The 22,144-nt window shown below is 41.2% G+C and overlaps 1 protein-coding gene across 1 annotated transcript in view; it reads right to left on the bottom strand.

The window, feature by feature from the left end:
- Nucleotides 1-297: 297 nt before the first annotated feature.
- The window catches only part of MMP20 (matrix metallopeptidase 20), a 30,679-nt gene continuing 8,832 nt past the window's right edge, over nt 298-22,144 (bottom strand). Inside the window, exons 2-10 of the mRNA XM_049778567.1 lie at nt 21,120-21,367; nt 16,732-16,880; nt 14,494-14,619; nt 13,589-13,750; nt 11,389-11,521; nt 6,863-6,999; nt 6,247-6,403; nt 1,587-1,690; nt 298-398 (exon numbers count right to left, since the gene is read on the bottom strand). Of these exons, the coding sequence (XP_049634524.1) occupies nt 298-398; nt 1,587-1,690; nt 6,247-6,403; nt 6,863-6,999; nt 11,389-11,521; nt 13,589-13,750; nt 14,494-14,619; nt 16,732-16,880; nt 21,120-21,367 (1,317 nt within the window). The remainder of the gene's footprint in view (nt 399-1,586; nt 1,691-6,246; nt 6,404-6,862; nt 7,000-11,388; nt 11,522-13,588; nt 13,751-14,493; nt 14,620-16,731; nt 16,881-21,119; nt 21,368-22,144) is intronic.

Raw genomic sequence — 22,144 nt, 5'->3', positions numbered from 1 at the left:
GTTTCTTCTTATAAATAAAAACCAAGCAGCCTGAATTTGCTTCAGCATATTAAGAAAAAAAAATACGAGGTATCTAACTAAAGAGTATTATTGTTGTTGATTTTTGAATAAAGTTGACCATACAGGAATTCCCCATTTGGATTAAAATTCTGAATCCACAGAAATGTAAAAATGTAGACGCAGGCATTCTAAATTGCCTTAGAAACAGAAGAACTCCCTCCTATGTTCATCCTTCACATTCAGCTATCAGCTGCGCGCAGGCCTCTTCAGTCCTTCAGAAAGATGAGACTTTTCTATTTAGCAACCAAGCCAGGAGCTAGATTTCACCACACTGACCACATCTTCCTTCTCCACATTATACTTGTATGCTTTAGGTCCAGAAAAGAAGAAAATGTAGCCTAAAAAAGAGAGACAGAGGACATTATGGTTGTCGGAAATGACTTGCAAATGGATGAATGAGAGTGCAATTGCCTTCTAGAGGTGACCCCCAAAGAATACTAGGACTTTCTGAGGTGTCAGTGAGCTAGTCCGAAAGCCTCCCACACCTCTTATCACCCCCTCAGTTCTGCTGCCACCCTCTCCAGGGGTCACGGATCAGACTAGCCCCACTAATATGCTATTTCCACCCACGCAGTTCCATTGGTAAATGCCCCATTCCCCTTCTCCTCCCTCTCCCTTCTCTTCAACCCTCCAGCCATTCTTTGAGTCCCAGGTTGAAATCTCAACTCCCAATGCTGGTTCTGGTCTTTTTGCTCCTCAAACCACCTCCTGTTAACTACTGTGAAGGCCACCTAGCACCAATTTAGTCCTAAATAATAGATTCTCTTGTTTTCTAGTGGTTTCAGCTATGTGAAATGGATGGACAGCCCTCACAGATATCAAGTGACCATAAGAGCAGAGATCACACATAGGACTATGTGCATTTCTGAGCAGTGTCCTGCTCTCTCACATACTCTGAGAAGTCTGTGTCAACTGACTGAATCAAAAACCCCAATCAAATTACTCAATCTCAATTTACTAAATTTCATTCAATTTAGCTTTTCCCTTTCTCCAGGACTGAGTTGATGAAGTAAGGAAAGGCAAGAGAAAAACTGAGAGTATGTGTCTTTTAAAGATAAAAATGGCCATTTTGATCTGGGTTGACTTTTAACACACGTGGACTGAAGCTACACAATGCAAACTTTAAATTTGCCAAGAGAGAACCACAATAGCAGACTGTTTATAATTGCTCTTTCTCATGTATTAGAAACTGCAGAGCAAAAAGAAGCATCAAGAATTCCAAGTTGGAAGTCCATTTTCTGTTTTATTAAAGCAGAATTCTTAATTCTTTTTTTTTTTTTTTTTTTTTTTTTTTGGTTTTTGGGCCACACCCGGCAGTGCTCAGGGGTTACTCCTGGCTGTCTGCTCAGAAATAGCTCTTGGTGGGCACCGGGGACCATATGGGACACCGGGATTCGAACCAACCACCTTAGGTCCTGGATTGGCTGCTTGCAAGGCAAACGCCGCTGTGCTATCTCTCCGGGCCCAGAGTTCTTAATTCTTATTACAGTTCCCGTGATGAAAAAGTGTTTGGTGAAAATACTCACCATTTAACTCCACAGCAGCATCTATTGGGCTATTTACTCCTGAAAATTCCTCTTCGATATACTTGGGATAATCTTTTTCCATTTTTCCTTTTCGTTCATCATAGCTGAAAGAAGCATTAATAGAAGATTTCTTGGGGATAGCTCATTGATGATAAGGACCATTTGGCTCTCCTCTCTCTTTCTCATTCTATTCTACTCTCTTAGATTTTTGAGATTTTGGGGTCACCTCCTAACCCAGGTATTGCTGCTCTAATTTTTTCTTTGCAGCTGGGGCCATATCCTGTAGTGCTCCTAGATAACATAGCCCCAGGGATCTTGTGCAGGACTTGGCTCTTTCATACAAGGTATATGCCCTATCCCTCAAGCTACATCCTGGACCTAAAGAATTTATCAAACATTTCCAAATAGGGCTGTGTATGAGTATTGGATTCAGTGACACAAGAGTAAAAACAAAATAACAACAAAAAAGAGAATTTTCACATCGAAAGAAGCAGAGAGGACATACTCGCCATCTCTCTAGTCTGTGAGAACCTTTTCACTTAAAACAGATTTTGAAATTTTTGTGCAAAGAGCACAATGATGCAGATGGTGCTAGGCTGAATTTTCATTGCTTACTCCAAATCTTGGTTTTGGATGATTCTTTACCCAGACTCAGTGACTGTGAGTAAAGAAATCTTACACACACACACATCCAGTCTTGAGGGCAAACCTGAGACACAGGACTTTGTCACTTGTTTAAACCCCAAGAATCATTAACTCTAAAAAAATTTATTTTACCTGGAATACTCAGCATCAAAAAACCAATTTCTTCTCTCCTTGTCTTTGAACACTATAGTAATTTGTAACAGAAAGGATTGCTTTGCTTCAGGGACTTCCCCTAGTCACTCTGAGTACCTGGTAACTAATTTACGCTCCAAACAAGTTTTGCCAAGATAGCACTGGGCTATTGAATTTACTAGGTATAATTCTGTACTCTTTTCATATACTTGATCTCTTTCAAAACCAGACCTTAGGAAGTTAGTCTTAGTCCCTAGAGATAGAAACCTGTTCCCTTAGGTAAAGGAAATTTGTTATAGAGAACAGGGCTTCTGGAGCTGGAGAGATAGCATGGAGGGAAGGCATTTGCTTTGCATGCAGAAGGATGGTGGTTCAAATCCCGGCATCCCATATGATCCCTTGAGCCTGCCAGGAGTGATTTCTGAGCATAGAGTCAGGAGTTACCCCTGAGCGCTGCCGGGTGTGACCCAAAAACCAAAACCAAAACCAAAACCAAAACAAAAACAAAAACAAAACAGGGCTTCTTGCTAATCTCTTAATTTACATCAGTATAACACCTAGGACCAGGTAATTTTGAAATGTAGTTTGCCTTCCCTTCATCTTCTGGGCTCCTAACTGAACTATATTCTATTCTAAGATTCCCAACCACCTAGAACCATGTATATGGCTTTAAACATCAAACAATGTACACTGATAAGTTTTTGTACTTTTCAAAGAATCAAAATGTGAGCATTCTTCTCATGTGACTGGCCTTTTACCCCTTAAATACTCCTAGCTTGAAGATTAAAGTTGTAACATGCTTGCTAGAACATGTTTCTTCATACATTCACTGTGTGGTCTCATTTCTTCATATTTTTTCGTCTGCTGGCCTGTGTCATGCCCACTCCCTGAAGCAGATTCATTGGAGTCTAGCTGGAGCTGCCAGATAGAAGCCACTGGCAGCAGAATCCTAATTTATTAGGGAATTTAACCTTTCACTAATCTTTAAACACACTTCATCAGGACACATTGTGTAGAAGGAGGCAAAGTTGGCATGGCAAAGAAAGGAGAAAAGAATACAATGGAGGAAGTTCAGAGAACCAAGACAAATAAAGATTTAGAAGATAGAGAGAATAATAATTTTAATAAGGGGAAAATAAAAATTATAACAGGAGGACTATGAGTGTGATTACTGTAACCTGGAATCATCAGTTAATAGTTCAGAAATTAAAAAAGACCATTATGTAGTAGAGGACTATCTATCTATCTCTCTATGTCTGTCTGTCTGTCTGTCTATCTACCTATCTATCTACCTACCTATCTATCTATCTATCTATCTATCTATCTATCTATCTATCTATCTATCTATCTATCTATCTATCATCTATCTGCCTGTCTTGTCTTGGGGATACACTCAGTGTACTAAGGGCTGTGCTCAGGAATCAACCCCACTAAACACTCAGTTGATCACATGTGATGCTAGGGATTGAACTGAGGTTGACTACATGCAAGACAAACACCTTAACTCCTGTACTTACTGTTTACCCCTAATAGTGCTAGATTTTGGCATATGAGTTACTTTGCATTAACTGATGATACATGGCTTTCATTTATTTGTTTTAATTAATATATTTTATAATAATAGTGATATGATAATATTATTACACAACAATAATTTATTTTTGTTAAGTGAATCTTTCAGTCTTTGGAAAGGCCCACTTGGTCATGATTTTCTATGTTGCTGTATTTGGCTTGTAAGTCTTTTTTTGAGAATTTTTTGAGGTCTCTTAAGCAATTTTCTTTCTCTTTTTCTTTTTTTGGGGGGGGTTTGGGCCACACCCAGTAGTGCTCAGGGGTTACTCCTGGCTCTGCACTCAGAAGTTACTTCTGGTAGCCTTGAGGGCTATATGGCATGCCGGGGATTGAACCCTGGTCAGCCATGTGCAAAGCCAATACCCTACCTGCTATGCTATCACTCCAGTCCCTCTGAAGCAATTTTCAAGGGATCCTGGGGCCACTCCATGTAATGTTTGGCTAACTGGGCCAAGTCAGGTCCCTAACGTGCTGGGGAGCACCACAGTCATCCAGGAGTGCAATGAGACCACCAGGGCTACACCAGAAGTGCTCCAGGATGCTGTGTGCTGTGGGGTCTGATCCATGGTCCTAACACATATGCAAAGCCTGGTTCTCTGACCTCTGAGCTCTGCGCCCTTATGAAGGGCACTCCCTCCAAAGGAATATGCTTTACATTTCTCCTCTCACTTGGGAAGTGCTGAGCTGAACTTGGCTACCTCAATGGCTATTCTACAGCCTGTTAGCATTGATTACAGTTGCCTTTTCAAAAACGGGGAGGGTTTGCTCAGCAGATATCAGTTATTGAGTGAATGAATCTGCTGCCTTTAGAAGTGAAAGTCTGAAGGAAAAGTAGATGATTTAGTTGTCTGCAACTTACAACTTTAGATGATACCACGTGACACTGACGATAACATCAGGAGATTCAGAGGGACTGCATTGGTGTTCATATTTAAAAGTAAAAGTTCCTTTTCTTGAAATACAGTTGTGCTCCAGATAGATTATTTTCACTGCACCAGGTTAGGCAATGGAAATGATCAATATAACTCACCCTCTCCCACTGTGCCTGAGATTGAACCCAGGGCCCGCCTTGCAAAGCAGGTGCCCAAACACCAACAACATCTCCATTGCCAACTATTTTCTTTTATGCCCCTTAGATGGCTACTCAAAATGACAATATAGAAGAAAATGAAAACTCTCGGAAAGTTGGGTGCTTGCTTCCTATGAGATTCTCTTATGAACTAAAATAGTGAGCACTAAAATATCTAATCTCTTGCTTAGATTCTATTTTTATCTCTCTTTTAAAAAACTTTAAAAATTGAGATTCTGCAGCTTACAACACCAATAATTCTTTCTCTCTCTCTCATACAATTTCAACACCACACCCATCATTTGCTTCTCTCTTCTGAATTTTGGAAGAACAAATAATATCAAGGTGAGAATGGAATAGGGCAGGTATGCAATGACAGAAAAACTGCACAGTAACAGAAACTCACAGTAATTTCTCGACAAAGTCAATTAAATGCAGAAATCTAGCTTTGAGAGACTTGACCTCACATGCAGTGATAAGAATTTTGATGGACCTGAATATAATAACCCACAAGAGAGTAATGGTGTCCTATACAATCTACCTAGGGTAGGAAGACTTCTCAGCTTAGACTGAGTAACAGGACTGAACAAGAAGGATTTTTCCAGTCAGCCAATTCCCTTCACTGAGCATAGCCCTGTCAACAAAGTCACCAGTATTCTGGAAGCACCAATATTCACAAAACATGGGGTCACTTCTCACACAGTTACTTCTACTAAAGGAATGCATACCTGTGTAAGAAGTCTTTGGGGAGGCTGGTTCTAGTCACTGGGGAATCTAGGAACGAGTGTGCATGAAAAGCTAAGATATTCTTTATCCTAGACTAAACAATACAATTCTAGAATGAACATTTCCCTTTGAATGGTTCTATATCTTGAAGAAGACTTCAGTGACCAGTGACTGATGTGCTTGCTAGTGGCCATAAAGGAGCAATGTGCCTATTGGATCTGCCTTGTCTTCTTTTTTGTTTTATTTATTTCTTTTATTTTGTGTTTGTTTGTTTGGGGAAACAATTGGTGGTGCTCAGGAATTACTCCTGATTTTGTGCTCAGAAAATACTCCTGATAGGGTTGGATAAGCATATGCTGGGGATACCAGGGATGGAACTTGGGTCAGCCACTTGTAAGGCAAACATCCTACCTGCTGTACTATTGCTTTGGTCCTTGCCTTGACTTCTTTTTCTCAAAAGGTCCTGTTCTTTCTCTCTGAATACATCTATATAGTCAGAAGAAGAGAAGGCCATACCTGTAATATTCGTCTCCCACAAAGAAAAGGGTCTTTTGTGTGTCCTTGACATTGACAGCAGCATCTATGTACTTCACATTCCTTGGGAACCCAAAGTCATATATAGTTCGAGGAGGACCTTGCATTTGGAATCCTCTTGTTATCCAATAATGGGGACCTGAAAAAAGAAACCAAAGTGTTTTTTGTTTTTTTAAATTCTGTACCCTGTGTGGTGACTCACTTCTCTCATGAGGAGTCTCTGTAGGCTCCTAAAGAGGTCAAGATTACAGAGTATCTGTTATGGTAATAACCCAAAAGGAATTATTAAACTCCTTATCAAGTCAGTAAAAGACTTCAAACTTGCTCTGGAGACAATGATAAAATAAACAAACATCTTCGTTATTGCTTTAAGAAGGGATTCCTGTTGATTCTACACTCATCATGCGTAGAACCTACCATGGCGACTCACTATGCTAAAGCCTTGTTACTATATGGTAGGGGAGCATGGCTAGCCCATAGAAGAAGGAGTGACTGAGGCACAGTTTCATATCACTGCACAAATACTGTCAGTGCTACAAGCTCCCACCACACCAGTCTGGGCCCAGCCTGATTCCTTCCAGGAGGGATCTATAAGTACCTTTGAAGAAGTAGGCAGTGCCCCGATCAGCCACTTCATAAGCTGCATCCACATTGGACATCAGCTGGGGGAAGGAGCTCATGATGGTGCTGGGCTGGATCCCCGCTGGCAAGTGAACCTGCCGACGCCAGAGAATCCTATTGGGCAAGTCCAAGAGGAATCAGTCAGGGGATGACTTGGAGCATGAACTAAACATGGACTAAAATGGACTGCAAGCTGCTCTGCAGAGATCCTTATTAAATGCACCTTTCACTTGACTTTTTTTTTTTTTAAAGAAAAATGTAGTTTAAGTAAACTTCCTCCTCTTCCCTTTGTGTCCTCTTAGTATCTTAGCAATCCCATTAATTTAATTAAAGCATTCAAAATATGGAAGAATAAAACATAAAAATAACATCAATGACTTATACTTCTTTCTTTTTTATTTTTTATTTAAACCAGTGTTTTTCAACCTTTTTGTGCAAAGGTACACTTGCAAACTTTTTTCAAAAAAAAAAATCACGAGGCATACCACCATTAGAAAATGTTAAAAAAAAAATAACACTGTGCCTATAGTGACTATATATAAAGTAATTCTCTTGAATAGAAATCAAATAACACAAAGAAATTTAAAAAAAATTTATTTTTGGTTTTTGGGCCACACCCGGTGTTGCTCAGGGGTTACTCCTGGCTCAGAAATAGCTCCTGGCAGGCACAGGGGACCTTATGGGACACCGGGATTCGAACCAACCACCTTTGGTCCTGGATTGGCTGCTTGCAAGGCAAACACCGCTGTGCTATCTCTCCAGGCCCACAAAGAAATTATTTTATAATGAAATAATCTAATGATTGGTCTATTTGTGAGCTCAAGCCACATGTTATGGATGAAACTGGAATTTTTCCCATGGCACACCAGACAATATTTCATGGCACACATCAGAAAAACACTGATGTAAGCACTATGAGTGACATATTTTTGATCTTTGGATATTCCTATTCTAAGTGTCACTTGATAAGAATTTTCCTTTATCATTTTGATCTTTTTTTTTTTTTTTGGTTTATTTTTGGCTATGCCATGCAGTGCTCAGGGCTGAAACATTAACAATACTAAATTCTCATGTGACCTTTTCTTTTCAATCTCTAGCCTGCAGATTACTGCTGGTCTCGGGTATAAAAAGAGGAATGACTATTTGTCTTGTATTGTAGCCTTATCATCTAAACGTTTTTCTTTCTTTTTTTTGGGGGGGGGAATCACACCCAGCAGTGCTCAGGGGTTATTCCTGGCTCTACGCTCAGAAATCGCTCCTGGCAGGCTCAGAGGACCATATGGGATGCGGGATTCGAACCACCATCCTTCTGCATGCAAGGCAAATGCCTTACCTCCATGCTATTTCTCCAGCCCAATCTGAAAGTTTTTCTGTCTTTGAACCTGATGACTAAAAGGAATCTAGCACACGTAAGTAAACTTGAGGTTTAGCAACTCATCGATCCCATACCCAATATTATTTGCACAAAGGTATGGCTGTATACATGTATTGAACTAAAACTTGAATACAAATGTGGCCCATCTGAGCCATGGCTCTGATGAGTCTGATTGTGAAAACAAATTAATTAAAATTAACAAGTAAGGTAGAACAAAGCCTCCTTCTGATAAACCTATAAGTAGATTTTCAATAATTTAAACATCTGGGGGTTAAGGATAGTGGACACATGTCCAGCATGGATTCTATCCATGTCCAGCTCTGGATTCTATCATTGATTCTTCATCTTTACCCCTACCATATCATGATGGGTTGATCTTGGGTCTGTCAGCCCAGCACAACTGTGGATGGCCCTCCTTTTTTTTTTTTTATCTATGAGCCTGTGAAAAAATAAGTTCAGGGGCTGGAGAGAAAGCATGTAGGTAGGGCATTTGCCTTGCATTCAGAAGGAAGGTGGTTCAAATCCCGGCTTCTCATATGGTCTCCCGAGCCTCCTAGGAGCAATTTCTGAGCTTAGAGCCAGGAGTAACCCCTTAGCACTGCCAGGTGTGACCCCCCCCCCAAAAGAATAAGTTCAGGATGCATTTGAACCAGATTATGAAAGGAGATAAACAGATCCTATCAGTGCTTTGTGATGTGGTCTTTGGTAAAGAGAATAAAACAAAGAAAGGAGTTTATTGACAGGAGAGCTCTACAGATTAGGTATTTACCTACAAGGTTTATCTAAGTATACTGAGAGTCCAGGTGCCTCTCAGAGAATCAAGATTCTTTTTGTTTTTTTTTCTTCTTTTTTTTCTTTTTTCTTTCTCCCCCTCCCTCCCTCCCTCCCTCCCTCCCTCCCTCCCGTCCTTCCTTCCTCCCTCCCTCTCTTCCTCCCTTCCTTCCTTCCTTCTTCCCTCCCTCCCTCCCTCCCTCCCTCCCTCCCTCCCTTCCTTCCTTCCTTCCTTCCTTCCTTCCTTCCTTCCTTCCTTCCTTCCTTCCTTCCTTCCTTCCTTCCTTCCTTCCTTCCTTCCTTCCTTCCTTCCTCCCTCCCTCCCTCCCTCCCTCCCTCCCTCCCTCCTTCCCTTCCTCCCTCCCTCCCTCCCTCCCTCCCTCCCTCCCTCCCTCCCTCCCTCCCTCCCTCCTTCCTTCCTTCCTTCCTTCCTTCCTTCCTTCCTTCCTCCCTCCCTCCCTCCTTCCTTCCTTTCTCCCTCTCTCCCTCTTTCTCTTCTCTCTCTCTCAATATATATATTTCATCCACCCCCATATAAATGGTTGCCAGAGGATTGATTGAGTAGAACTTGTTTTGTCATTACTTTTCATATACTTTAAAGTTTTTATTCCCATTTACTAAAGAGCAGGAAATGATGGCTGACTATGAGATTAAATCACTGTACCCTAAACACACCAGGATCAGTCCTGGCGGAGCTCAGGGGACCATGTGGGGTGCCAGAGATTGAACCTGGATCGCCCACGTGCAAAGCAAATGCCCTGATGTTGTACTAATGCTCTGGACCCTATTGTTTTCTGAATTAAAAAATTTTCCCCATTGCATTAGTTTTCTATAGTATATGAATGAGAGTCTAAAGAGAATTATGGACTCTGAAATCAATATCAAGAGTTCCTTTTGTTGTTGCTGGAGATAAAACTTGGCCTTCACACATGTGGGTTGTGCTTCCCACCACTGGATCACATTCCAGTCCTAGATCAATGATTTTTACAAGGAAGGACTTGGGCATGACTAACTTAGGCTTACCTCCTTTGTAAAATGCTATTCTTCTTCTCAGGTCAATAGTTGATTGTGATAGTCTTGATTTGTCTTTAAGAAAGATAGCGAATAGGGGCCAGAGTGGTGGTACTAGAAGTAAGGCATCTGCCTTGCAAGCACTAGCCTAGGATGGACTGCAGTTCGATCCCCTGGTGTCTCATATGCCCTTCCCACCACCCCAAGCCAGGAGCGATTTCTGAGCACATAACCAGGAGTAGACCTTGAGCGTCAACGAATGTGGCCCAAAAACAAAACAGAAAAACAAAACAAAAAACCAAAAAAAAAATAATAGTGAATAAAACCTGGAATAATCTGAGAGATACAAAGATAATTTTGGATTGACTACAATTCCAACTACTTCCTTCTCTTCCTTGAGTGCCTCAGGAAATCTGAAGTAAACTTCTATTTTTGAATCTAGCATTTATAAAAGTTTTTATACGTATATGCACATAGGCACATATGGATGACTTTTAACTTAAGTCCATTTCTCTTCCAAGAGTATATCAGAATGTACCAATGTACTTCATATACTGCAGAGAATCTGTAACAATGCCAAGGTGACTTATAAAAGTACCAAATTCCATTGGCTGTAGAAACAAATCATGTGGTTATTAAATCCACAGCTTGAAATATCTCATCAATAGATCATTGTTAATGATATGGAATTCCAGGCTGGTGGGTGGTAGGGGACAGACAAGGGGCTCTTTCATAATAGCCCCCAGGTTGCTATTAGGCTAAGCCTTCAAAGAATTCTTTTGTTGTTTCTTTTTTTGGCCCAGGCCTCTCAAGCACTTTGGGCATGTGGTGACAACTAATAGGAGAGGATAGAGAGAAATGTGGGCTCTCAGGTCTGGAGGCCACAGAAAGACATAGCAGTGCAAGCAACGATAGGGCCCAGCCCCACCTGTCACTACCTATGTGTTTTGGAAAAATTTGCTTCTTCTACAGCAGGGAAAGGACTTGCCTTGCACATGGCTGACCTGGGTTCAGACCCTAGCACCCCATATGTCCCCCAAACCCCTTTCTTTAGGAATGGTTTTAGCAGTAGGAGCCAGCAGTAGGTACTGAGCACTGTTGGATGTGTAGCACCCTCCCTGTAAAAAAACAACAACAAAGAAAAAACCCAAACCAAAAAAAAACAAAAAACAAAAAACAACAACAACCTGGTATTGCATTTTGTGGCTTAAAAGGAGAATAATCCCTTACTCAGGTCCTTTGTAAGAATTTGAGAACACTTTTCTTAGAAAGGCCTCTTAGTGGTGTTGACCTGGACACAACACTGAGGCTGCTGGGTAGAAGTCGGTGGTACAGTTTGGACTTACCGGTCACTGAAGAATAGCAGCTCCTTCCCCAGCCTGGTCACTGCATCGAAGGACGAGGAGGAATCACACGGATCAGGTTGGTGAGGGGGTGTGTGCGGCACAGAGGGATTTCCTGGGAATGGTTTCCTAGGGCCTAGGGTTTGAAGAAAAGGGATCAAAAGGAAGCTAGGCATCTCAAGCCAGAGCATATCTGCCTAGAAACCCACTTCCATAGCCTGTGACAGGGTGAGAAAGTCTAGCTCTGAATGTAAGGTAGTTCTGGGTTTCCATCTGTTTGCTAGGACACTGGTTTGATCTTTTTAACCCTTAGTTTTCTTGTTACTTAAATGGGGCAGAGTACTAGTCATAGCCACCTTAGAAGGTTCTTTATTTATTTATTTTTTTATAAAATTAAATTATATCCGAGATCATTTAGGTTGCAATTACTTTTAACTTCCTTGATATCTTACATGCTGTCATGCATTTTGGAAGTCATGAGGATATAATCTGAGCACAGTGCTTTGTGTTAATAGTACCATATTGCATATTTCTAAGTTGTTCAAAGAGAAAATCTTAACCCTGGGTCAGAGAGAAGGCACAAGGGTTAAGATGCTTGCCTGGGTATAGCTGGTCCTGGTTATAGCCCCAGCACTGCCTATGTTTCCTAAGCAGAGCCAGGAATGACCCCTAAGTAGAGCTGGGAGCAGTCCCCAATCCTCAACCCCTTTTCTCCCACAAACACCAAAAACACTTTCTACCTTTGTACAGTCACACAATGGGAATTAGAATCATAATCATTTTTCAATAATAATAATAATAATAATCAGTTTTCAATACTCGTTATGTTGTATATCTGAACTAATATGATGTCTATATGTCAATTATAGCCCAGTTTTAAAAGGTAAAAAAGGTTCCATTGTCTCTAGTTCTTTGTTTTAAAATAGATCATATGACTTATTAGAGGGTGTCTGTGTCCAATTCTGGGTATCACTTCTGGGCTGTGCCTTTTATTAGGAGCCCAAGAAATACTCAGGGACTGTGCATAGCCTTGAAAGTATGCTGAAGCCTGCTGCCATTTCAAGATGTCTTCTGGACGGTGAATTCTCTGGCAAAATTGGGCCTGCTCCCTGAAAGAAATGGGGGAATTTGCTCCTACTCTGTTCTGTTTTGGGGACTGTCTTCCAGCTACAAACAATGAGCTGCATGACTCAACAACTTCCAACTGTTGATCTAGTCTTTTAGCAGGAGAAAGAGTTGGCTAAGGGCCACTGGAAGTAAGAGATTGTGAGACCAGAGTTGGATGAAACCCAGAGATGGGTGAGACTTTGGGAATATCAAGAAGAATTGACTCCATGGTGCAATCTTTAATCTGTGCTAAGTACTTTCCTAATGGGCTGCAGTGCAGGGCAGTCAGGGAGAGATTCTGTGTAGTCTCTTGCAACAGAAAAACAATGATTTATTTGTTTGTTTTTGGGTCACATCTGGTAGTGCTCAGGGGTTACTCCTAATTCTGTGCTTAGAAGTTGCTTCTGGTAGGCTCAGGGTACGTATGGAATGCCTGGGATCCAATTCGGGTCTGTCCTGGGCTGGCTGCATGCAAGGCAATGCCCTACTGTTGAGCTATCACTTCTGCTCAGACAACCATGATTTTATAGTTTTTTCACCTGTTAAAGACTGACCATGAGAAAATTAATATTTCAGTGCTGGGTAGAGGGACCACAGGCATCAGTAATGATGATTGTCCTGGGTATAAGGAACCTATCTAGATTAGGGGATTGGATATTGCTGGACTTCTTGGCCCACTGGAATAGTTCTTCATGAAATCTGGGTTCTCAGGCCTTGGAGAAAGCTAATAAGATAGAGATATTCCCAGCATATTCTTCATTCATTCCTCAGGAGGAGGAGGAATGATGCCTTCTGGCTCTCTGCAATGGACAGAAAATGTATCTATACTATAAAATATATCTGTTCTCTATCAATGGCTAAATCCTGACCTACACTTAAAAATAACCAAATAAATGAGTGATTGTCAGGGATCAATATGCCTCAGAGAGATGTGAGCATACATCTGATAATAGAAAGTAATATTGATAGCTTGTCAATAGGCTCTTCACCGGGGACCTGGTTGGGTCTGTGTGTCTCAACACAACAACACAACCATCACCCACACACACATCCTCTAAGCTGCATCCCATGTTAATGGTCCAAGTAGTGCCTGTACCATACAGTGCCTGAATCCCTTTCACATCATCCTTGGACAGGCGGAACCCATACGGCTGCTGGTATTTATAAGTTGGATACATCAGCGCGGATGGGTCTGAAGAATGGGCCAGGCCCAGTGCATGGCCAAATTCATGAGCAGCAACTGTGAATAGGTTGAAGCCTAAACAAGAGAAAGAAGAGAGAGGCAGCATCAGCACCAGCGTTTCACTGTCAGGATCTTCTGTCCTCACTTGAAAAACTACACTCAAACCACAGTTAGTGCTTTTTTTTCAGGACTGGATTGTCCAGAGTTTGTTGGGTTATTCTGGCACTGAACTTGAACACTTTGGTCTAGTTCTTTCTCCCTTGGCTAGAAGGATCCTGCCAATGGTACTTCTTTGATTGCTAAAGAAGGAAGGGCTTTGGTTTGGTAATGGCAGGAATATATAGGCATAGGTCACAAAAGCTAGCTCCTTGCAAGTATAGTCTACTTATTTTAGTCTGCATCTATTGCACTTAAAGATTTTAAATGACCTGTGAATATGTTGGAACTTTATTTCCCCGTCCTCAACACACTTATAAGGAGAGATTTGACTCACTCAGGTTACTTATGAATATGGCCTATTTCTGAATTCAATTAAGAAACCATGAAGACAATGGAGTTGAAGGGGAAAAAAATGAGTTGTGTGTCGAGGAGAAGACTGTTATTTCTTGCAATCATACATTTCGAACCAGAAATAGTCAAGTGACAGCACAACTAAGGGAGGGAGGGTCTATCCATTTTGGAGTTTGAGCTTACTTGTTTGTCCTAGCCAGCCTCTCTAATTAAAGGGTGGCTTGGGATGTTGAACCTCAAGGTTCCATGATGGAGGCCCAGAAGAAGGTACAATAGTTTCCAGGTTATGATGAATTGTGCATATATACCATTCGTCCCCATAGTCCACTTCTCGGCATTGTCGAAATGTGTATCTCCTCCCAGGCCTTCTCCAGGTGCAAATGCATGGGCTAGAGTCCCCCGAGGCCCATCAAATGGATAGGAATCCCCGTGATCTAATGGAGTTGGAAAATATCAAAATTTAGTCCTGGTAGCAATGAGTGAGAAATACATAACAGTGAAGGGAACTGACAACCCCTCATGTAGTTTCATCTCTTAATGTTTCTTTTTAATTACAGAACTATATTTAATCAACTTAATTACAAAATTCATGCATATATGAAGAACCTTGAATTCAAATAAACAGGGTTATCTTTGCTTAAAATATATGAAGTATTAAAAAGGAAAAGTTCTTTTGTTACTTTTTTGGGGAGGGAGCATACTCAGTGATGCTCAGGGGTTACTCCTGACTCTGCATTTAGGAATTATTCCTGGAGGTTTTCGGGGAACCATGATGCTGGAGATTATACCCAGGTTGGCTGCACCGGTGCCCTGTTGTACTACCTTTTTTTAAAATATAATATCTATTAATCAACACATGGCATAGTACTGACTGTGCTTTAGCCTACGCAAGGAGAAAGAGCACATGGCCATACTTGAACAATCTCACTCATTGAATGGAATGTTGCCCTATTTGTAGGGTGTGGCTTCTGATAGCAACGGAACTCACAATAAAATGAACAAGGTAGTGTTTTCTGTTGCTATCACATAAATTAATACAATGAAAGGAAGAGCAAAAAGACTTATTCCCTAACTTCTATGTTTTTATGTAAAGGTCATGAGCCATAAAGGGATTTGTAATGTATCATTCAAAGATTTATATATTTGGGGGCCAGAGAGATAGTGAGTGCAGGGGTTAAGGTCCTTGCTTTATTTGCATTCATTCCCCTACACTGTGCTCCGTGTATGGTTCTCTGAGCATTGCCGAGAGTGATCCCTGTGCACGGAACCAGGAGTAAACTCTGAATAGTACCATGAGATGTGGTTCAAAAACCTTTTTAGGCTTTTATAGACCACGCCAAGTAGTGCTGTGTTCAGAGATCCTTAACTACGGGGTTCAGGAAACCATGTGGTGCCAGGGAGCAATCCAGGGTCAGCTGCATGCAACCAAAACTCCTAATCCTATCTTTTTGATCCAAGATCTGTACGGTTTTGTTTTACTACCTATGTTTTCCAAACAGCTCATTACTAATTTGGTTAAAAAAGATAAGGGCAAATGAGGATTCTGATGGAAGTTGTACCCTCAATTTTTTCATAGATATATTTAAAGTCAATGCAATTCTGGGGACTCATCTCTCAGGGCTGGGGGTAGCACACCCAATCAGGCAGCCCCCCCTCACTCCAGTGAAATAGTAGCACACATCACTCCTCACTTAGCTTGTGTCTCAGGGACAAAGACCCAGTTTGAAGGTTTAAGAGAGCCAGTATGAAGCTTTCCTCAATTTCTCTGAGTTACCCTCTGCCACTGACCACAGTGGCCCTGCCTGGGCCAGAGTATAGAGCCCTCTCCAACAGACTCATGCACAGCCTTGCTGGATCTCTTCCCTAGCTCCCAAGCATGTCTTCCTAGTGACTTCAGATAAGTGGAAATCATATAAAACAAGGGCCTTCAAAACCGTTATTTGTGGAGGGAGAGAAGAGGGGGGTAGGTCTCACCTTCTTTAACTACTAACTGAGAAAGCAAAGACATTTTGTGAGTTTTCTTTGTTGACTAAAGAAAGGTTTTGCAGTATCCACCAATCCCCATGGATAGACAAGTCTCCACTTACTGCCAGGTGATGAGTGATGGGGACGAAGTGTACAGTTGGAGACAGGTGAAAGCCCCACAAAGCATGTGAAGACAGCAACTCTACTCCCCAAACTACTGGCACACAGCTGTCAGTGATCTGTGGAGTTTACCCTTCACTGAGGAACTCAGGAGAGAGGTAAGAACTAATGGCTAACTAATGACTAACCATAGGAGAGTGTCATGTGGTCAAATGGCCTCTGACTAATAGCAAAGCAGAATCTGACAGAACTGGGCTCCATCTGCATGCAAGATGACATGAGAGCTGATGATGTGATGTCTTTTGCCTAAAGACCATGATGCGGTCCCAGTCTTGGCCTCTGCTTATCCCATCACCCTGTGAATGACAATCACGCTAATAATGCAGATCAAAATTCTTTGTGGAAGGAAAATTTTCCAAATTTTCTTTTCTGGACTAGTGGACAAATAAATACCAAGGTACCTCCAGTTTCAAACGATACCATGATGTCTGCTTCTCCTGAGTTGATTCTGACGAAGCTCAGAGGGACGGCACTGCTCCACGCCTGCAGTGCCATCTCCACAGCCTTGTCCACTTCTACAGATGTCATGGAAGACGTGTATTTGTCTATTCTGGGAAAACAGAAGCCATATGTTTCCTTTCAGTGACGCTCCTGAGGTAAGGAGGAACTACTGTAATGTGGCAGTGAAAATCTGAATACTGGACATAGGATAGATTTAGGTTATATTTGATTACAGTTACAAAAGAATTTTCCCTCTCCAAGACAAGAATTGTTTTTCACTGAGGAGAGGCAGGTGTGGAGTTAAACCTAACAAGGCTGAATGTGTAATCCTGGCTGTGAACTCACAGATCATGGGACTAAATGAAGTTCTGGGATCAAAACCAGGTTGGCCACATGCAAGGCAAGTGTCTTACCCACTAATACTATCTCTATACCCCACCTCCCACCAAAACAGTTTTATTTTGTTGTCACATTTGTAAAATGACTAAAATACAACAAAACTGATGGGAAGAGAGAAAGTGGGCAAGTCTGGTACGAAGGATGCAGTGTGTTTTGCTATTACAATCACTACTTTTAAAGAAGAGTGTCTGTGTGGCAGTTTACAAGTAGCAGGGGAACAATTTTTCCTTAATTGGCTTTAATTGAGAAGGAATATCTTTTCCTCCAAAAGAGAGACTGAAATATTTTTTGACTGTAAAAATAAAAACACAGAGTTTTGAGGTTTTACAGATGCTATTTAAAGACTCCCAGGATTTCTCTAGAGCAGTGAGAGAGTGCTTTATTTATTTTGTTAAGTATGTGCTACACCAGGCAGTGCTGGGGCCATGGATAACTTTGTGACTGGTGATAAAATAATGAATTTCTTTAAGAGGAAGTTCTAATTTTACTTTTCCTTTTTGTGTTTTATCTTGAACACTGTGGTTTCCAGTATCATTAACAGGAAGACCCCAGGCATCGAATAGAACATGCACCAATGACAGTCCACCAGTGACCCTCCACTACTGTCTGTCCTAGTGTCCTCACCATTCTCTTCCCCTCTCCCCTGTGGACTGTTGCCTTTGGATTACACCCTTACTTTGTTTACATCCCCCATATGAGAGAGATGGTTCTTTGTCTGCCCTTTTCTCCTGACTAGAAAGTTCTGACTTTAAGGCATATTTGCTTTAACTGAAAAGGGCTTGAGACCTCCATTGAATATTGATGTGGCAAGAACATTTGAAGATCAAGCAGTCTAATAAATGCATGAAACTGAAATCTGCATTTTAAGCAAGTATCTTAAATGTGTTAGAAACATATGGTGTGATATTTACCATAACTAAGAGCAATGAGTCTAGGGGCCCAGAAGGAAATGACCATATCTCCCAGAAAGATTGACCAACACTTATTGGCCATCCTTATTCCAGGGCCTGAAGTCTAGAGTGAGAGTTGTGCAGAAGGAGAAACCAGAGGACCCTCATTGTTTTTGGGATTTGAGGCCACACGTTCCAGTATTTAGGGTCTACTCATGCTCAGGTGGTATGCGGCAGGCTATACAATGCCAGGGATCAAACCAAAATCAGCCACATAAAAGGTAAGCAGTTTCTTTGTGTAGCTCTTAGGCCCAAGAAGAATCTTGAAAGGCTCCTTTAGTGCTTCCAAAATATGCCACCATTGCAGCTGCATCTGAGATTGATCATGACTCTAGACAGTTAAAGGTTTGTAATCCTCTCACACAGGACAGGCTAGTTCAAGTTCATTTTGTGTGCTGTACTAGTGTGGGCAAAAAAGATATTTCCAGAAAAGAACATGGAGAAAAGTCTGACCCATGTCTAAGGGTCGATAAAGCAATAGTTATTATATTCTTTGTGCACATACTAAGTACAAGATTCTGTCCCAAGTAATTTTGTTATTTTTACTTTGTCTGTTTATTTTTTGGGGGCCACCCCTGGTGATGACCAGGGCTATTCCTGGTTTGGTGCTCGGTTCTCAGGCATGTCACTCCTGGTGCATGGGGGACATGCAATGCTAACAATGAACCCAACTTTGCATGCAAAACATGTACTCGAGGCCACTGAACTGTTTCTCTACCCCCTGTCCTAAGTAATCTGAATGTGTTATGCCAAGCACTCATCACAAGACTGAGGAAACCTTGATGATCTCTATCTTATTCAGGATTTGCATCCAGATATATCTGACTTCAAAGCCTATGTAGGTAATCATCAAGATATATTACATATTGTATAAATAATACATACATATTTTAAAATTATTTAGATTATGTTACAAGAAGCTGACCTGGGAGTCAGTTGGTATAGGGACAGCACTGAGATAGTCTTAGAACCATTGCTTTTATTATTTTGGGGGGAAAGAAGAATTGTTCAAGAGCAAGAGTGAATGAAAAGTATGAGAAGATGAACTCATATAGGAGGGAGAGTAGAGGATTTTCCTAAAATGTTTATCACAAGAATATACTTTTCCTACTTCCAAATTAACTTGATCAGTGATACCTTGTCTTTGTAATGCAGCACAGACTATAATCCTATGAGACAGTCTAAGAAAATGTTGGAAGAGTTCATAGGCTATAGTAAAATCTTCCTTTATAAATCTTAATAATCTCACCACCACCTGTGCCTGTTTCTGGTGGGATGCTTTACTCCCAGATGCTTTTTGTGAATCTCTTAGGCTTAAGGAGACAAACAGTTGTCTTTGAGCGCCTCCTTATGGTCTCAGATTTATGGCAGAGAACAGAAGAACTAAAGGAATCACTGAAACTCCCTGGCCTTGGGACCACTCTGGATCTCCAGGGCTCATTCACCAGGTGTGCTTGTCTACTTAAACAATTTATCACTAAAATAAATGCCTCATTGGTAGCACACTTAACTTCTACATTGTTCAGGAGCACTATGGCCAATTTCAAGATACCAAGGTGCTGGGGACTGACCCCAGGTCAGTATGATCAATGCAAGAGCCTCTCTCTTTTCACCATCTCTCTGGTCCCATAATTTAATTGTTAATTAGGACTGTTTAGTCAACAACTTCAAGATTCTTAGGAAATGGCTTGAAATGTCAAAATTCATTGTTGACTGCCATGAGCTCCAGCAAACCCTGCTTGTACCAGCTTCACAGTTCAATCTTGCCCAGGCTGATGCCTACATGTGCTCACCTAAACAGTGAAATCTAATCTTGATCTGGATGTCTCTGCCACAAATAGGCCCAAATTCCTTAGCTGTCATTCTAGCCTTAAGGCTACCCCTTTCCCCTCATTTTGGGCCATTCTCCTTTACCCCAGTGCAGGGCCTGTGCTAAGCCTCAGAGGTGGTTCTGGGCTCCTGTGTAGGAACTGAGGTGAATTCCCAGAGAACATCTGTGAATTATGGGGAGGTTCTTGTTAGGCTTCTCCCTTACACAGAACATTTCTTCCATTTGGGGCAGGAGGAGACCAGAGTGTGGCCAGGTGGAGAAGGAAGAATGCTCAAGTGTAGGTAGGGGCAGGGGGAGCCAGGAATATGGCTTGTACTTAGCTTTTATATCAAACTCAGATGTCACTTCCTGGTATCTATGCAATGAGAAGTTTACTTTACACATTCCTACAGTTTCTGCCTGATTCCTAGTTTTATTCTTCTCACACAAAACTGCAAATGGCTGCTTGTGTGAATCTCATAAGGACTGAGTTCCCTATTGCAGGGGAAGATGATACATCCTGTTATCTCCAGGATTAAATTCTTATCATAAGGCACTTTATATATTATCAATGAGTGATGTCTGGCATCAATGAAAAGGTGGATAGTTTCAAATATTTCTGACAAAACAGGTTGGTTTAAATAGACTGAATGGGAGCTAGCATGTGCCTACTGCTGGATGTGACCCTAAACCAAAAATATATTACTTTTTTTGGCCACACCCAGCAGCCTTCAGGGGTTACTTCTGTCTCTACACTCAGAAATTACTCCTGGCAGGCTTGGGGGACCATATGAGTTGCTTGAGATTGAACCCTGGTCAGCCGTGTGCAAGTAAAATGCCCTACCTACTGTGATATTGCTCTAGCTCCTATTTTTTTTTAAAGAAAGAATAAACTAGTTGGTACTGTAAGATTATTAATCCTAGATGATTTTTCTTTAAAGATATATGTGCCACCATTAACTGGTTAAGTTATAATGCAAAAGACAGCTAGTGATTACAGTATTATTAAATTCAAAATTTTCAGTGAATTCATTTTCTAGAAGTTGGACATAAGCTCTTATTCTTAAAGTTGTTATGTCTTGTGCTTTTTATTGAGATCAGAGGAGAGATACTTTTAAGAGAAAAAGGAAAGGATTCTCTCTCTCTTTCTCTCTCTCTCTCTCTGAATTTGGAAAGACTATCTCATTACCTGTATGTCAAAGTATTTTTTTTCCATTTGGGTTCACCTGGGAAGAGGCGATAGTTTGCCACATCAGGAACTCCACAGCGAGGTCTCTTGATCACATCCATTGTAGACTTGTCTAATTTCCCAGTGATCTGGAGGCCGAAGAAGGCTTGTAATTCCTTAATCTTCTTGACCATGGTGTTGCGTTGTCTTGCTACCATCTCACCAATTTGAGGTCCTCCTTCCTTTGTGTAATATTTGTCAAGGTATGCCTGAAATGGAGAGGCAAGCTGATATGTCTGTGGCAGACTCCAGGAAGCAGCATATTCAGGGAAAATACTGTTGATATTCTAAAAGTAGTGTGTAGAGTACATTCCCATTTGTGAAAAAAATTAGATCTATTTACAGAGAGAAAGCCAGATATGTGTCAAATTACAGTGTTTCTATACAGGGCACTGACAGAACTTTACGATCCCATCAAAAAATGGGGAGAAGAAATGAACAGACACTTTGATAAAAAAGAAATACAAATGGCCAAAAGGCACATGAAAAAATGCTCCTCGTCACTAATCATCAGGGAGATGCAAATCAAAACAATGATGAGATACCACCTCACACCACAGAGATTGGCACACATCACAAAGAATGAGAACAATCAGTGCTGGCGGGGATGTGGAGAGAAAGGAATTCTTATCCACTGCTGGTGGGAATGCCTTCTAGTCCAACCTCTAGTCTATGGAAAGCGATATGGAGTTCCTCCAAAATCTGGAAATTGAGCTCCCATTCGACCCAGCTATTCCACTCCTAGGGATATACCCTAAGAACACAAGAATACAATACAAAAACCCCTTCCTCACACCTATATTTATTGCAGCACTATTCACAATAGCCAGACTCTGGAAACAACCAAGATGCCCTTCAACAGACGAATAGCTAAAGAAACTGTGGTACATATACACAATGGAATATTATGCAGCCGTCAGGAGAGATGAAGTAATGAAATTTTCCTATACATGGATGTACATGGAATCTATTATGCTGAGTGAAAT

This window comes from Suncus etruscus, chromosome 8, assembly GCF_024139225.1.
Source record: "Suncus etruscus isolate mSunEtr1 chromosome 8, mSunEtr1.pri.cur, whole genome shotgun sequence".
Lineage (NCBI taxonomy): Eukaryota > Metazoa > Chordata > Mammalia > Eulipotyphla > Soricidae > Suncus > Suncus etruscus.
Note: the sequence above shows the minus strand (reverse complement) of the source record. Positions and strands in the feature narration are given on the sequence as shown.